Genomic DNA, 16,943 nt, shown 5'->3' with positions numbered 1-16,943 from the left:
ATGATGATGCCACGGTAATCAGTCAAACCCTCTGGCCCTACCAAAAAAATCCTTTCATATCAATGAACTCTGAGGAGCAAAGGGCAGAGACTAAATGTGGTTCTCCTTGATTTCCTGTAGGAAAATCCGTATGTGTAAAATATTTTTATTACTCATAACCAGGGCAAGCTTTCTTTCTTTTGTTAGGATCTCACAGCAGCTCCTGCAGTCAGTCAATGCACCCTCAAGAGACTGGTTTCAGTGGACCAGTACCAACAGAATGGGGGACATTGCAGAAATCTAGAGAAGCCCATAGCAATGGCCAAGGCTTGGGGGATGCTTTTGTGTCTGTGTGATCAGTTCTGCACAGATCTTCGTGGAAGGAGCCTCCTGCATCCAGAAACTTCCACCATTCCAACTCTGCAAGACAGCTGCTTCCACACCACTGATGCCAGCTGAACTGTTCTGAATGCACGAGGAATGCTCCCAGAGAAACTCCTGCCCTTCCGTCCCCTCAGCATGAGCAATGCCCTTCAGAGGCGCTGTCCATAGCCCATACCCAGGGCAAGTGAAACTTATCTGTATTTCGGAGTGTAGGGGAGTCTCCACCACTGTCCTTGCTCCTGCTGCCAGGAGTGTGTGTGACTTGTCACTTGAGAGCCCTCACAACACAGCACAAACTATGTGCCACCTTTCCCTTATGCTTTGGGGTAGACCATGCCAAACACAATGTTTACTTCAGTTTTACACCTTGGGTTTACCCGTTTTTTGAATTAATGTGTCCTGGGTCTGGGTCTCATAAGAACCCTCATAGAACAGGTACAGAAAGTTTCACTGGGTACCTCCCAAACCACAGAAGTACCATGGCTAAACATTTTGCTTAGCGGCTGTTGACAAAGGTGATGTTATATTCTCCTCTGATAATTTGTAACAGAGCTCAGGCAGGCAACAGCAGTTCCCCTGCAGTTCTCCTGTGGAGAGGCCCCTGGTGGAGCGGGCTGTCCCCCTGCAGCCCATGGGTCCCACACGGAGCAGATCTCCACGCTGCAGCCTGTGGAGGAGCCCCCGGTGGAGCAGGTGGATGTGGCCTGGAGGAGGCTGTGGCCCATGGAGAGCCCCCACAGGAGCAGGCCCTGGGCCGGAGCTGCAGCCCCTGGAGAGGAGCCCACGCAGGAGCAAGGATCTGCTCAGGCTCAGTTGGGGAAGGACGGCATCCTGAGAGGGACCCCACGGGGAGTGGGGTCAGACAGTGACTGTGAAGGAGTGGCGGAGACAAAGCGTTAGGGACTGACCGCAGCCCCCATTCCCTGTTCCCCTGCACTGCTCAGGGTGCGAAGGTGGAAGAGGCTGAATGGGGGGAAGGTGTTTTTGGTTTCTTTTGTTTCTCACTTCTCTAGTCTCTTAGTTATAGGCAACAAATTTTATTATCTCCCTACTCTGTTTTGCCCATGATGGTAACTGTTGAGCGATCTCCCTGCCCTTATCTCAACACTCAAGCCCTTTCCATCCTCTTTTCTCCCCCTTTCCCTGTGAGGGTGAGTGAGAGAGCGGCTGAGGCGGAGCTCGGCTGCCCACCTGAGTAAAACCACCACAGGCTCACGTTCAGGGTATCATTTTTTATCAATAAAGAATATGAATCAGAATCAAACACGCTCATAAAAATGCCAGTCCTTAAGAAAAAAAAAAAAAAAAAAAAACACACACACAGAGGGAACCAAAGCGCTTTATTTCTGCGGGACGCCTCCACCAGAGGCAGCCGCTGCCTGACACCTGCCGGCCACGCAGCAGCGCAGCACACCCCTACCCTCCGCCGCCCTCCTCCCCCCTCTGCTTCCGCGCCCGCGCCGGGTTCCGGCCGAGCCGTGGGGGCCGCCCACAACCGGGCGGAAGCGGCGCCGTGCCGGAGCCGCGCGGGCGGGCGGCGCATGCGCGGGCGGGCGGGGCCGCGCCTGGGTTCCTGCCTGGCGCCGCAGCTCCGGCGCGGGGCGGCCCGCAGGTAACGGCCGCGCCGCTCCTAACGGCCGCGGGGCTGCGCGGGGTCTCCCGGGGAGGGGGGCGAGGGCCGCCCTGAGGCGGCTCCGGGCCCCGCCGGCCGCGGGGGTGCTCGCTGAGGGGACGGGGAGGGAGAGGGCCTCCCGTCAGGGCAGGTGCGGGAGGTGGGTGTGCGGTTTTGGGGTGGTTCTGTGGGAAAACGGCGGTTGGGCTGCGTGATCCCTTCCAGCCGGGGGTGTGCAGTCATCTTCCATGCAAACACGCGTGTAAGGGGTGAGGCGGGAGCTCGTGCTTACGGGAGAGCCTGTAACGAGGGGTGTTTGACCTGTTCCTCTCCGCGGGGTTACAGTTCCAGCTGAGGAAACGGAGTGGATCTACATGTGCTTCGCTGCTCCCTGGAAGAATGACAGATGACAAAGACGTGCTTCGAGATGTGTGGTTTGGACGAATACCGACCTGCTTCACGCTGTATCAGGATGAGATAACCGAAAGGGAAGCCGAGCCTTACTATGTGAGTGTAACAACGGCAGCGTGGATACTCTAATCCCATACGTGCGTTTGTTTTGTTTAATCTCATCATGCATGCTGCTAGGTGCGTGGTTTCTATTTTCCTATTCCTGATACCTTTTGGATGTACCTTATGGCCACACTGTGAGTCACCTCGCTTCAGAGCAGGTTCAAAAATTTAACTTGGTATCACCAGTGCGTTTAGGTTACAACAGATAATTAAGGTTTAAAAACCCTTACGAAAAAGTCAACAAATAAACCAAAAGCAGAGGCTGTGTGTACACTTGTGGTGAGTTTGCATCTTAGAGAGTCTCCAGAAGAAGGGATAGAGCCTGTATGTTGCCTGTTTACACTAAAAGGCATGTAGCATAAATACTACAGCCAGTATTCTTTATCAATTTCCTCTGCTCGTGGATGACTTCTACTCATTTTCTTTTATTTAAATGCTAGCAGCTGTGAGAGATGTAGTAGGAAAGGCAGCTCTGATGTCGTAGCAGTACAGTGCTTGGTAAGCTGATGATACAGACAAGGGTGATGGATGGATTTGAGATGTAAATTGAACTGCTTTCTGTAATCATGTGGATGTTGGTTTATAGCATGCTCTACAGTTTTCATCCTTTGTGCACCTTACAGATGCTTGGTTAATAGACAATATTGGCTGTTTCAGAGAAACTTAAATTTAGAAGTACCAAGTATGTGAGCAGAATAATCTTATACTATGAATTGAAGTGATTCTGAAATCCTTAAATTTTGTCATACTTCATTTTGTGCTTTTTGGAAGCTATTACTGGATAGAGTAGTGTTCAATTAATAGCATCTTTGTCATCGGGTTCTGTTCTCCCTGTGTGCCTTGTGTGGTTTTTAGTAACCTAATAAAGCATTAATGCTTTTCGTTCAGTGGTGATAGTGTTCAGCTCTCTCTGCCTTAATTTCACCACTGGTGAAACAGAAGTACTTCTACATTGTTGCGCTTTGGCTATTGCCTGATGCTTCTGAACTGTCTAGAAGTCTCTGATCAAACTTCTATAAAATATATATATTTCAAAATACATATGTGCATAGCATGTAAGAGTTACATAAAAGGCACAAGCCTGAGTTCAGAGATATGCAATCTTAATCTGTTTAACATCGTCATGAAAGCCCTGAAGCCACATTATCTGCACAGTGAGGCCAACTTTTGAAGCCTAGAAGATAGCTTTAAGATGGTAGTGTTTCTTTTACTTGCTCCTCTTACAGTCTGCACAGAAAATATCAAGGCTTAATTCTCTCTTTTTGCAAAACCTGGTTATTAATAGGTCGGAATCCTTGAATGTTAGATTTTTCCCTCTTGCAGGTCATGTTGGAGCTGATAGTTGAAGTTTTGCTGCTTGAAGGGACCAAAGATGAATAATAGTAAAAGGTTGAATAGCAATCAAGGTTTTATATCTGGATTGAGTTCTCGTAGTTTCAGCGTGCATCTGCGTTAATGTTCTAGTTTGGATCTGGAGTGTGTTTTTGAAGCAAGCCTTTGTTATTTCCACTTACTCTGCCAAGGTTTGTATCACACATCTGTCTTGGAGCTGAGTCTTTTTCCTGTGCGGCTGAAGTAGATGATGTACTTTGGGCCTGAGATCAATGTGTTCCAGCTGCTAATGGGTGGTCAGTGTATGGAATCAAATTGGAGCTGAACTGAAATGAAAAACAAACAAAAAGCGTATGTAGTGAATGTTCCCAGCCCTTGACACCAGTTGTTCTACTTTATACATCTCTTCTTATCAGTAATTATTGAAGTAGATAAAACCACCGTGTTCCGGGTTGCCTTCCATGAACAGGGAGGAAATGTTGGCATCATGAAGTTAAGAGGAAGAAAACTTCTGTTCTGAGAAGCTTGCTTTGTGAAGGCAAAGGAAGACAGAGGGAGAGAGGTTAGAAAAATAAGCTAGAATCTGTGTGATCAACTTCAGTTTGAGTTGTGTGGTAGGAGACCCTTGGCTGCTAGATACATTAGCACAGCACAGGAATGAAACGTGCTTACAACACAATAGGGAACTGCATAGGGATAGCAGAGCTCATTTAAAATGATCTTAGCCGTTATGGAAAGTAATGACATCAAGACTAAGCAGCTCAAATCAAACACTGCTGTTTCTGCCAGGTAGGTATCTGCAGGGAGTTCTTTGCTTGTACAAGAAATAAAGAAATTGGCTGCGATTGATCAGGTGTAACAAATGAAATTACCACAGAAGGCAGTAATGGTACTCCGGGACTCAGGGATAGCCTCTGCTGGGTCACTCTTTACTCTTTCCCAGTGGTAAAAGAATTGTTTTATTAAGAAGTCTGTAACAGAGCAATATGAAGCCATTCTGGGCTAGCGTGCTTTATTTCTTTTATCCTGCATGCATTGTTGATCAAACCAGTCCAGTTCTTGTTATACTGGAATTGTGATTTTTAGTGTTTTGCATGCAAAACAAGTGTTCCCTTCTGCAGCAAAACCCAAGAAGATAGTTAGGGTGGTACTATTTTTACATGAAGAACATTTTCCAGGCATTTACTTAGGCATTAGAATTCCTTGCATTTTATTTAACCTCTGTAGACAATATTCCTGCAATTATGATTAAATGCTGTAGCAATACCTAGTGTGCAAAAGGAAGGTGTTGCAGTTTGTAAAATTTGAGAGAGCACGTAGTAAACTAGTGGGTTTCATTCTGTCTTGTCAGGTTTTTGAAGATTTTTCTCTTCTTAAGATGATGAGTTCTCATCTTATTATTTCAGTTTGCTTTTTTTTTTTCCCTCAACAGTTTTGCTTATTACTTGGATTTAAGCTGGGTGTATATAAATTACATGCATGTTTTTCACAACTCCTTTCAGAAATAAGGTTAGAAAACATAATCAAAAGCAACTGCTTATTGTTGTGTCTTGGTTGTAATCAAGATCTAGTAATTTATTGTCTACTTTAAAAGGCACTAAATAATTCTATTGGTGAGGACCACTGACTTTTGAATTAAGGTGTGAGTATGGATTTGTTTTTTCATGTTCTCAAATGCTAACTTTTTAGTTGTTGACATGGAGTGATCTTTTTATTCAGTCTTCATTACTGTTGCAATGCTCAGTCTGATCCCGACAGGTCATGAACATCTATTCAGAGAAGTTTACACCAGCTTTTTGTTTTTATACCAAGTAGGAGAAAACTTGCAAGGAGGGTAAGGCACCCAGCCTCACCTGACATTTTGGGAATCCTTAACTCACGCTTAAGGAATTTACCCACTACTTTAGACTTCTCTTCAGGCTTCTTAAAAGTCGATCCCTTCTACAGGACAAGACATTTTTGACCCTCTGAGCCACAAAGCTCAACTGGAAGCAGGGTTTTCCATTTATGTGCGTTCCGCAGCACAGTGAGTGGCAAGCATTATACCAGTCTGCTACTGATCAGCAGGCAGCAAGGTAGGGTCAATTGCTAGACGACTTGAATCAGAACAAGGATTTTCTTCTGTTTAATTCCATATGTGTTATCAAGCATTATCCTATTAGATGTTTTCTATTTAAGTTGCTGACTACTGAATCTCTATGCTAAACCTGCAAACAGTCTTTTCATTAGAAACTTTATTGTGATGCTCCCTTGTCTGCATATTTGTCTATGCAGTACTATAGGTCACTTAATTTACTCTGAGCATCCTGTCTTTGAGTGTATTATGTAATGATGTATCAGTCTTACGTTTAAGTTGCAGTTGTTACGTTTCTTGCGATGTGATGTGAGTTGGTTGTGTTTGGTTTTCACAGCATTATTCTAGCCTTTAGCAGCAAGTCCGCTCATGCAAGGTTGTTTGTCACACAAATGCTAAAAAAGCAATTAAACAAATCCGACCTAGGGGAGCAAGCTTAATTTGAATTAGAATTTGTCATGAGATCACATGTTGTTTTTAATGCATTAGGTTTTACAGCCCTAAGCTGAGATTTACCTTATCACTGACCCATGGCCATTCATTCCCAGCATCCAGAAATATTGCTGTGGTGTAATCAAAGGGTGAAGGGGTATAGGCTCATTGACCTGCATGGACTGGCTTAGGAGTCCATGGGGGAGCAGCAAAAGAACTTGTGGAAGAGATGTCATTCTGGTGAACGTGACTTTGCCTGAAAGGACGGCTCCTGTCATGTGGCTGAAGTGTTGGAAATGCTTTAATAATATAGGAAGTAAACTGTTATGTAGAATTCCAGTTTCTATATAGAGGCCTCCGTAAAGGATTTAATGTGATTTGGCTGTTGGAGAGGTTGACTAAAGTCCAGCCTGTCGTTACATATATCAAGTTTTTTTCCTAAATATTTTTAGTATCTTTCCTCTGGAAATACTCAGTAATTGCCTTTAAAGATTACAGGATTTTGAAGAAAAATGTTTCGTGTCCACTGATGTCTTACCAAGTCCATACTGGTAAAAACTGCCACAACTGGTGGCAAAGGGATACTAAAAAGGGTAACAAAATGAAGATGTCTTTAAATTAATTCATGGTTTTAAAGTTTTGTTTTTTTTTTTTTTTTTTTTTTTTTGTTTTTTTTTTTTTTTTTTTTTTTTAAACTGATTTAATATGCTTTTAAATCTCTAGGATAATTAAAGCTAGAAAAATGTGAAAGAATCCAGTTCTGTCATCTTCTATGGAAGCGGAAGACTAAAGTAGAAGAGGTGGGAAGACCAAAAAGGTCCCCCAAAGAATACCATTCTGAAGACTTAAGCTGCAAAGGGATATTTGTCATTTGAGAAGACTATGAAATCTCATGATGATTGGCACTAAAAATTGCTAGCTATATTACTTCCAGTTGATATAAATTAGGCATGTGATTTAAAAAGATGGACAAAAATGCACTGTTTAGATAATGTTGAGAGTATTTAAGTACTGATCTAAATATTAGCAGTATACCCCTTTAGCAGGGGCAACGAGAGTTCAGAAGGTGCTGCAAATCATAGAATTACAGAATGTCTTAGGTTGGAGGGGACCTTAAAGATACATCTAATTCCAAACCCCCTGCTGTAGGCAGGGATGCCACCCACTAGATCAGGTTGGCCAAGGCCTCCTCCAGCCTGGCCTTGAACACCTCCAGGGACGGGGCATCCACAGCTTGGCAACAAATGCTCAGCATCTCTGAAAAACAAGTGGTCCCTTTTAATCCAATTAACTTGGGTTTTGTGCTTCAAGTAGGCACATTGGGAATGTTGGCAGTGTTCTGTTAGATTCAATGAAATGCTGTTTAATTACTGTTTGTGATCTCTGATTATGTTGAAATAGAAACTAAGTTGTTCTTCCACGCTTCAAACAGGATTTAAATATTTTACAAAGGAAGTTGGCTATGTAGTTTGAAGGCTTATGTCAAATACTATTGCACTCACTGATGTTTTAATAATGGATTTACCCATTCCCGTATGGCTGTGCCACCTGCAGCATGCTGAAAACCTGGTTTTGTAGCAGTCCAAATGGGTCTCATCAGAATATATCAGTATTACTTTAACTGCAAATATATCCCAGAAATACGGATTTATTAGCAAAAATACTTGGTTGTGATCACAGTTGCCTGGATTATGTTGCGTCAGGAACTATCGCTGTAGATCTATAGAATTAACTTAATAAAGTATAAGACTATTGTCATTCAGGTCCTTGAGGCACTGAACAATTCTCATGTGTGTGTAAACGACTTCACTGTATTTATAAAGGTTTATAAAATTAAAAATTTTAAACCTGAATGCTGTGTTCTATTAATTTGCTGCATTAGATTATTTTGAAAGAAAGTAAAAGCGATATAATGATGGTAATATGTACAGCAAACTTCTTGAAAATGGAAAATGCTGACTGAATTTTGGTTATGGAAATAAGTACTTGTTACAGATTTATTAATTTAGTAAATTTTATGTATACTTAAAGCACCTGTGTTTTTTTTCTTTTAGTTGCTTTTGCCAAGAATAAGCTACTTGACACTGGTAACAGACAAAGTGAAGAAACACTTTCAGAAAGTTATGAGACAAGAAGAAATCAATGAAATATGGTTTGAATATGAAGGTACACCGCTGAAGTGGTGAGTTTAACTTCGTACCTTTACTCAATTTATTTTGTAAAGAGATACCAAGTTTAGCACACTGTCAGTACTTTTCCTGAGCTAACCACTTCAATGAGTTTCAAAGAAGGCAAAAGAGGAGAGGGGTAAGAAAAACATTCAACATTAAACATTCTTCATTTTTTTTCTGTAAACATACTTTTAATTATTCTGCTTGTACTTAACTGTATATGTAAAAGACAGAGTGGGTTGCTGAACCCATTGATTTTAGATTTTGTTCTGGTTGTTACTGTAACATGAAATAGCTGCTTTTTTGGCTTTACTGTTTCTTCCTATAGAATCACAAATAAATCTTTGTTTAGCTTAATCTGCATTCTTAAGATACATGCTAACACAAAAATATTATTTCTGGAGTCTGAATACAAATAGGATTTTCTGCTTACAGATAAAATGTGTGAGCTTCACTTTTCACTGGTGTGATAAGTGCTTGTCCTTTAAAACAGATAAAATAATGCTGACGCACAAGCTCTTGTCACATTCTGTTTAGCTTTATTGAAATAATTGCTGTTAATCCTATTTTTGCTCTGTTGTGTGGTCTACAAGAAATATGTCTCTTTCTGAAGGGTTGGAAAACCAGACTGCCACTGTTTAATGTAATTAGTTTTTATAAGTACTGTGTGTTGATTTTTTTTTCCTATTTCTGCTACAAGTTCTAAAGAAAACATTCTGAGAGCTGCAATGTTGGCTAGGCTCTGTATACAGAGTGTCAGTTCTCCAGCAAGTACTTAATATTTTGAATCTCTTCTCATTTCCTGTATCATAACAGGAAAGAGAACTAACTGTGACTGTTCCAGCTTCTTGGAGTTGGGTAGAAAAGATTAACACTGATTTTTTTTTTTTTAATTTTTACGTGAATTTAGTGTGACTGGTGATTAGCGAGCGTTATTACATCATTGAGTACGTTTAACTTGGTGGTGCGGGAATTTCTTTCTAATCTGTTGTTTCTTTGAAACTGAACTACAGTAAACCTTGAAAATGTGTTTTGTTCTCAGAAAAACGTAAAAACTAGCTTTTTTCACTTTTTCATATCTGGCTGGTAAAACCAGCTTTAGACATCTATGTAAAATGTCTGGAATTTAACAATAATTGGTTTATTCGGGTTCTGTAGTAATCTTGAGTTGTGATGGTTACTGCTTAACAGCAAGGTAGCAAGTTGGTCCCAATGCATTCATAATCTTAGGTAGGTAGTGACAGGTAACCTTAAAAATTTCCACTGAAGCTGTCTGCAACAGGAAAGAAAGGCTTTTTATTTCGGCCAAAATTAGCTCTGTGTTTTCAGATACCAGGATAATTTAATTCAAAAACAAATAATAATTGCAGTTACAGAACATAATTATAGATTAAGAATATAATTGGTAATTTTAGAATTTGATAGTAAACTGAAGGAATGTTGAAGTGAAAATAATGTAATTATCTCCTATGCTGTGATCATTTAAAAGTAAACATATGCTGCCAGGAATAGCTCCACTGATTTCTGTGGAGTTGCTTTCCTAAGGAAAATTTTATCTGCAAACTGTTCTTTTAGAATATGGTAATCCCATGAGTAGCTGAAGTCTATTCCGTGGAAGACGGAGATAGCGGAACAGAGAATAAGATAGAGTTAGTAGTTTGTAGAGAAAGAATAGCAGAACATTAATGCTTGATTTCTTTAACTTCTGCAAATAGAATCAAACAGAACTTGTAATGGTTTTATTCTAATTATTTAGTTTACACCATATGGTTATGTTTCTTGCAATCTGTGCTGTTTCATACCTGGCTGGGATATAGTGCATGTCTTTCTAGCTACAGCTCTCCTGTTTTGCAGGGAGTCTGGAATAACTCTGAAACAGTTTCAACTTCATTCTCTGTAGCACTCAGAACAGTCTTCTGTAAGAGGGTGCAGCTGTCCAGAGGCAGAGTTGCAGGTGGTGCCTGGGACCTCGCACCGAGGTTGTTAGGGGTAGGGGAAGATGGGTTCCTTGCCTGCAACATGTGTGCGCTGATGCAGGGTCTGTGTCACCAGCTTAAGGAGTTGCAAGAAGTGGTCAGCAGACTGCAGCATAGCAGCAGAGATTACAAAACCAAAATGGATCAAATCTTCTCAGACATGATGTGGTTACAAGAGATTAAACCAATAACTGCACTGAAAAGGGTGCAGGCAGAATCTGTGTTTATTGGATTTGGAAAACAGTCTCCCAAGATGGGAAAGGGCTAGGCACTGCTTGCCAAAAAGTTTCAGATAAACCTCCCCAGACAAGCAGCAAGCGAGGTTGGCGGATGGAGGCGGGGCTCCATACACTTTAGGAGGGAGTCTCTAAACACTAGCACTGCTTCCTTTTGGTGTGGATGTGCTGTTCAGGTCACTGATCCATCCTTTGGAGCTTCTAGCCACATGTCTGCAACAGCAGGTGGAAAAGGAGTCTGGATTTTTTTTTGCAAGAGGTCACAGGCCTTTGATGATTACCTCTGATAGTGGGTGCTGGGGGAGGGCATCCTGTACTTTATTATTATCCTTGAGCTCTTGCACGTGACTTCAGCAGAATGACCGTCATCCTTTCTGTGTGTGAATTGTGCTCTAGGCTTGGCAGTTGCAGGGGTGTCTCTCTAGTACCAACTGAATGGGTGCTTAACTCTACCTGGTCAGGAATTGCCAGAAGACAGGAGGCCAAAGCACCATTTGATTAGGAATAACTGGCATATTGTTTGAAAATGGTAGAGTTTGCTTAGAAGAAGTGTGTGTTTCTTACTGAATACTAAAGAACAAGGTGAGAATATTTATTTTTCTATGCAGCCATTGTTTCCCTCAATGACATACAAGTTAGTTCACAGAAATACCAAAACACAAGATGCAGGGCTCTTGATACTTATAATACCCCACTTCTGGAGCACAGGATGTCTGTTTTTTGGTTTTGTCCTGGATTTTATCGGTTTGTGTGATGCAAATCTTCCTGAATTACCTCTAAAAATTATTCTGATATGACAACCACCTGCCAACTGATGCTGTCATGCTCTGTATTCCTGTAATATTGTCCTGGGTCCAGAAAGAAGTTTTTAGAGAAGTAGTCATTCATTGTCCTTACTACCCCTCTGTCACTTTCAAAAAGTTTTTGTATTCTTGAAGCTGTGTTTTCCAGGGCACCTCTCACACCTTGAAACCACCTTCTGTGTAATAACAAAAGCAGTAATAAATTGACAGTGGCTGGGAGTCAGTGCTGTTATGCATTTATAGATTGAATACTTTGCAGAACCAATCATTATTCCATCATTTTTTTTCTTTAAACAAGACTTATGGTCTCCTAGACACTCTCTTTGACCTTTGTCAAAGACCTGTGATCTCTTTAGACACCCCCTTTCACCTTTGAGAAAGTTACAGACAGTAACCAGTTTGATTTCAATAGTTTAGTTGGTTGGGTTGTTTGTTTTTATAATATTACCTTTGTGGGCTGGATGTTTCCTTTAGCTGCTGTCGTGTTTATTTTCTGTTTTCTTTGGGAGAGGCAAGTCTTTAAAGGCCTGGGTTTGTGGATTATTATTTTTAAATTGTCTTGGTTATTGTAGTTTCTAGAAAGCATTTGCATGTTTCTTGAATTGCAGTGAATATTTTTCAAATAAAAGTTCAGAAACAGCATTTAAGCAGTACCACTGGAAGCAAGACTTTTAATGAGGGAATACTGGCCCTTGGCACAAGGTAGATAGGCTCTTAAGAATGGGATGAGGAAATGTTGCTCTTTTTCATCTCATCTACAAATAGAAAAGTCTCTTCTATTCCCAGTTTCCCTTTTTGTGCTTCTCTTAATCCTCTATTCCAGTTAAGAAAACAGATTTTATTATGAAGGATATATAAAAAAAAAATAGCTTTGGTATTATATGGAGTGCTATTGTTTCTGGACTCTTAAAAAATGCTTGTAACTATATATCAAAAGTAAGAGAAATATAGCATTGCATATAGTAAGGCATTATTTAAGGCTTCTCTTGGCTTCAGATTAAATGCCAGTGTGAACTGGAGTTCTGTATGGGGAAGTCTTACCTGTCAGGACTGCTTTTCTCCTGCTGTGAACCTTACACCTAATGGAAGGCCACACTTCTGAATAGAAAGTGTTTTCTCTCCTGGCCTACTGTCATCATGAATCTCATGTGTTCAGCTGTGGTGCAAAGAGAATTTAGCACTGGCCTCTTTCAAAATAAAAAAAAAACAACTATCAGCTGTGCAAAACACAAGCATTTTACTGAGGAAAGCTTAAGTACATTAACTTTATTTTGTAATCTGCTGGGTGGAAGGTACAGATGTAGGCCAAGAATGTTTTGGTGTCCTTTTGTACCTATTTTGTTGGATAAGTTGAACAAACAGTCATTGATAAATTGAACAAAAAGTCATTTTCATGTAAATCTAACTGTCAAAGAAAATCTGACTTTTGTTAAGTAGCTCAACTGGAAAACCACTCCAGGTGAAACCCTGCGGAAGAACTTAAGACAGGATTGACAGTTAGTAGTAAAATGTCCTTGAGCACTAGCACTGAGTCTGGATAAACATGGATATGCATTGTCTGGATTCTTTTGCCCATTGTAAGGGGAAGACAGTGCTAGATCCTTTTCTGATATACTCTCCTATTCTCTTAAAAAGTTCTGAATGAATAAGTGCAAGAATCATGTCGTTATTTTTTTTTTATTTTGCTGTCAAGTGTCTTTGTCGTAGTTCTTGGTCTCACCAGTAGAGGGTATTAAAGCACTATTTGTGTGAGGGTTTAGCGGCTCAGGAAATTGGCTCGACACAGGTGCTTTCAGAGCAATACCCTCTCTGTTACTGTTTTTATGGATTTTTGATTCTTATATTCTTGCTTGGCTTTGTGTTCTGTGTTCAGTCCTATTTAATTCAGTGGACCTACTGAGTTTACAGCTAAGTGTGTGCTTATCTCTTTGTAGGATCAAAAAGCTAAGAAGCCCTTTTCAGTTTGAGACTTTTTGAAAGATAATAGAACTTCTTAAAATGCCTTTGGAAGCTTTGTCTATGTAATACATGTGACTTACATTGCTGGAGACTCTGTCCACTTGAAATTCATTAGAAGATAAGAGTTTACATTTGGAGGGAGCAGCTTCTTTGTATTTGTTCTTTTAGTTCAGAATACCACTGAAATAGGAAAAAATAAAACGGAGCAAACTGTAATTAATGTTTTTCCTCCCATTAGTTTGATAGGTTAGTGAAGGAGAAGAGATCATCTTGATCTATCCTCTGTTTAGCCCTTCTGCAAATATGTCATTTTAAAATTCTAATGCTTATCCTCTGTGATGACATCAGGCAGGTGGGAGAGGGAAGAATAGTTAAAAGTCAGTATGGTATAAACTTCTCTTGTCTTTACAATCTCTAAACATATCAGCTTCTCTGTCAGACCAACTAGTCCCGCTCTTGTTGAGCATTATGATCGAAAATACTGTTTTGAAGGATTCTGCAGAGCAGTTGTAGGCTGGTTATGCTGTTGCAAAGCTAGCAGTATTTTGTGGGCACAGCTTAGAGATCACGGGTTTAGATACTTAATCTGTGAATTCCAGGCTTGATTCTGCTATAAACTGTAAGTCAGTAATACCTGCCTATATAATTTTTCTGAATAATAGTACATGTTAAGTCTAGGAGGAAAACAGCTAATTACATTTTATAAATGCAGGCAAGCAAACTGTTATATGTAGAATAAATATAAAAGCTGTGCATTTAATTTAATACCTTTTCATTTTCTAGGCATTACCCGATTGGTTTGCTCTTTGATCTCCATGCATCAAATACAGCCCTTCCTTGGAACATCACAGTGCACTTCAAGGTAAAATTGAAATACACCTTAGATTAAGATTAATTGAGCATAAGATTACATGAGAATTGAAAGCTAGAAAAAAGTTTCATAATTATTCTTATTTTACAAGGAAGTAGAAGGTAGGACTTTTTGAAGAGGAGAGTGATCATTCTTTAGGAATCATCTAAAATTTTTTTGTAAATCTCCACCTATTTTCCCTGAGACTGTATGTGCTTTCAAATTACCTTCTTTTGAAAATGATTCTATTATGATCTGAAAATCCAAAATAGTTTTTCAAGATAAGTTATGAGATTGTCGGTGCAGTTGAGTTGATAAAAGGGAAGAACTTGCCATAATGTTTTTAATTCAATCATCTCAAGTTGACTCAAGATTCAGGAGATTGAGAAGTGCTCATCCCTTTAGGCACATTAGCATAGATATGAGATACTGCAGAAATCCTTGAAGTCAGTGAGTGCTATCGCTCTTTGAAGTTGTACTTCATGTGTGTCCCCTTTAGAGAACTGAGTGAAATTTTTGGTCGTGTGACAGTTTAGTCACAGGGGAGACATTGCTTTGATTACACATTGTAAAACCATTAGGTATGACTTAATAGCACTACTGATCTTTGCTCAGAAGAGTACTTGTGCAGGGTTAGATCTGGTGCGGTATTCTTTCTCTGACATGCATTGAGAAGGTGATGTCAGGTATGTTTTGAAGTCAAAACCACAAGCAGAAATCACAGTATCTAACTGTGAAACATTATTCTTTTTGTTGTACTATAGAGAAAAAGCAATAGGAAAACTGATCCAAAAGAAAACACTAGGTTAACAAGCTTTACTCTGTGTGATTTGAGATGAAATGAAAAGCATACTGGGAAGCAGTTAATGCTGAATGTTCTTGTTCAAACTATTCCTCTATTGAAGGTGTTTCAGGAAAGATCTTGCAAGCAGGAGTAGTCTGATTCTTTTTGGAAGTATGTGTTCTTGTAATATATACTTCCATGTGTTGAAACTTAAAAGTGAGTGAGTTAATGAATCTGAAGACGGGGATGTTTTTGGAACCATTATAATTACTAGACTTCTGATATATGCCAAAGAGGTGAGATGAAGAAACTTCCAAACTGTTTTGAAGAAACTGCAGGGTGGCTAGTTTCACAGATTGTGATTTGATTGTTGCACGTTCTGGGAGCTCTGGAAGATTAACTGCGACAAGGAGAAGATGTTGCCATCCCAAAGCAGAGCTGTCTTGAGAAATAACTTGCACCACCACAGTGATTTTCAGTTTCGTGTAGTAATGTAAACTGACCTTAAATGTCCCTATATTTCTGTTTGCCAAGACATCAGCTAATTTAAGTTTGTCTCAAAGGTGTATGTTAAAGATCAACAGAAATAGTTTACCTCTAAGGAAGTGTTATTTTAAAAACTGATGTAATTTAGTTTTTAAAAACATGTAACACCTTGGACTAAGCACCTGCTTAATCTCTCTTCCTGTTTTTGATGTAATTTGAAAGTTTATTTAAATTAACCCACCTTAATGCTTAAAATGAAAGCATAACTGAAATGTATCAAAGTATATCAAAATGTTGAAGACATTTTCATGTGTTATAATTCCTTACAGTTTAAATAGTTTAGGCATGGGATTGCTATCTAGATTATCTTTTCATTTGTGTAGTTACTCTTTAAAGAGCCACATATTTTATTTAACTTTAATAAATAGTATTAGTTTTTTTGTAGGCTTTAATTTTTGCTGTCATTGCTTTCTCCTTTCTTTTATAAAAGTATACAGTCAAGAACAGAGAGCTCAAAAACTTTAGTAAAGAGTTTTTTAACTTTTTGCTTTCCTATCAACTTCATTTGTTTAAAGTTAAAGACATGACAAGAAAAGATGACACTTTTTTTTGTTCAGCAGAGTTTTGAAAGTTGGCAAATCTATGACTTTCCTCCTGTGTTTGATATGCAGTCCAAATAAAGAACGCAATTATTGTTTGTATTTAGGAAGCAATTTATTCATACCTACTCTGGTATGCAATCAAACATTCATTTGTACAAAACAGCATTCATTTATATCTCTAGTATGAAGTTGAAATGTAGTTGCCTTAAATAGTCATAGATGAATGAACTTGATCAGAGTGCTAAGGTTCATGAGAATCGTGAGAAGACGTAGCCTGGGAAGTTGCTTTTGTTACCCAGGTGTGGCTTTATGGGAAAGAGGGAAACTTTATCCCTTCCTGTTAAATTCATCTCATGGAACCCCGCAGCATGCTTAGCACTGTTCCTGTTCTCAGCAGGCTACCCAGCTCTCCAGATTTTGGGCAATTGGCAGGAGGTGATGAACTGCCCTGGAAATGCTAGTGCTACAGGAGGAGGGAAATCAGATATGCCAGGTGAAAGGCTAACATTTTTCCTCTGCTGAAACCCTTACCTGCTGACCCCCGCTTCTCTATGCGTGACCTGATGCAGAGGACAAGAAACTCCCATCTGGTTTTGTACATCAGCTGTCTTCCTTTCTTGGTTTTCTTAGTTCACAGTAGGGTCAGGTGGAGTGAAAAGGAAGTAAGTGCTTTTCCATGCATTACATAAATTGTAGAGTATACATAGTTTTTTGTTTTTTTTAAAGAAAAGAATACTGAAGGGTAACTAA

The 16,943-nt window shown here is 39.9% G+C and overlaps 1 protein-coding gene across 5 annotated transcripts in view; it reads left to right on the top strand.

Moving 5' to 3' along the window:
- The first annotated feature begins 1,885 nt into the window (after window positions 1-1,885).
- ATG5 (autophagy related 5) overlaps window positions 1,886-16,943 on the top strand; it is a 77,589-nt gene continuing 62,531 nt past the window's right edge. The window contains exons 1-4 of one of the 5 annotated variants that reach the window (XM_084513577.1): window positions 1,886-1,975; window positions 2,321-2,482; window positions 8,381-8,508; window positions 14,255-14,333. In XM_084513577.1, coding sequence (XP_084369703.1) covers window positions 2,375-2,482; window positions 8,381-8,508; window positions 14,255-14,333 — 315 coding nt within the window. In that variant the 5' untranslated portion in view covers window positions 1,886-1,975; window positions 2,321-2,374. Of the gene's footprint in view, window positions 1,976-2,023; window positions 2,127-2,320; window positions 2,564-7,055; window positions 7,127-8,380; window positions 8,509-14,254; window positions 14,334-16,943 lie in introns of those variants that run through there. The other 4 variants (XM_084513579.1, XM_084513580.1, XM_084513578.1 and 1 more) reach the window with 4 other exon arrangements.

The sequence above is a fragment of the Aythya ferina genome (assembly GCF_964211825.1).
Source record: "Aythya ferina genome assembly, chromosome: 3".
Taxonomy (NCBI): domain Eukaryota; kingdom Metazoa; phylum Chordata; class Aves; order Anseriformes; family Anatidae; genus Aythya; species Aythya ferina.
This window is presented reverse-complemented; position numbering and strand designations above follow the sequence as displayed.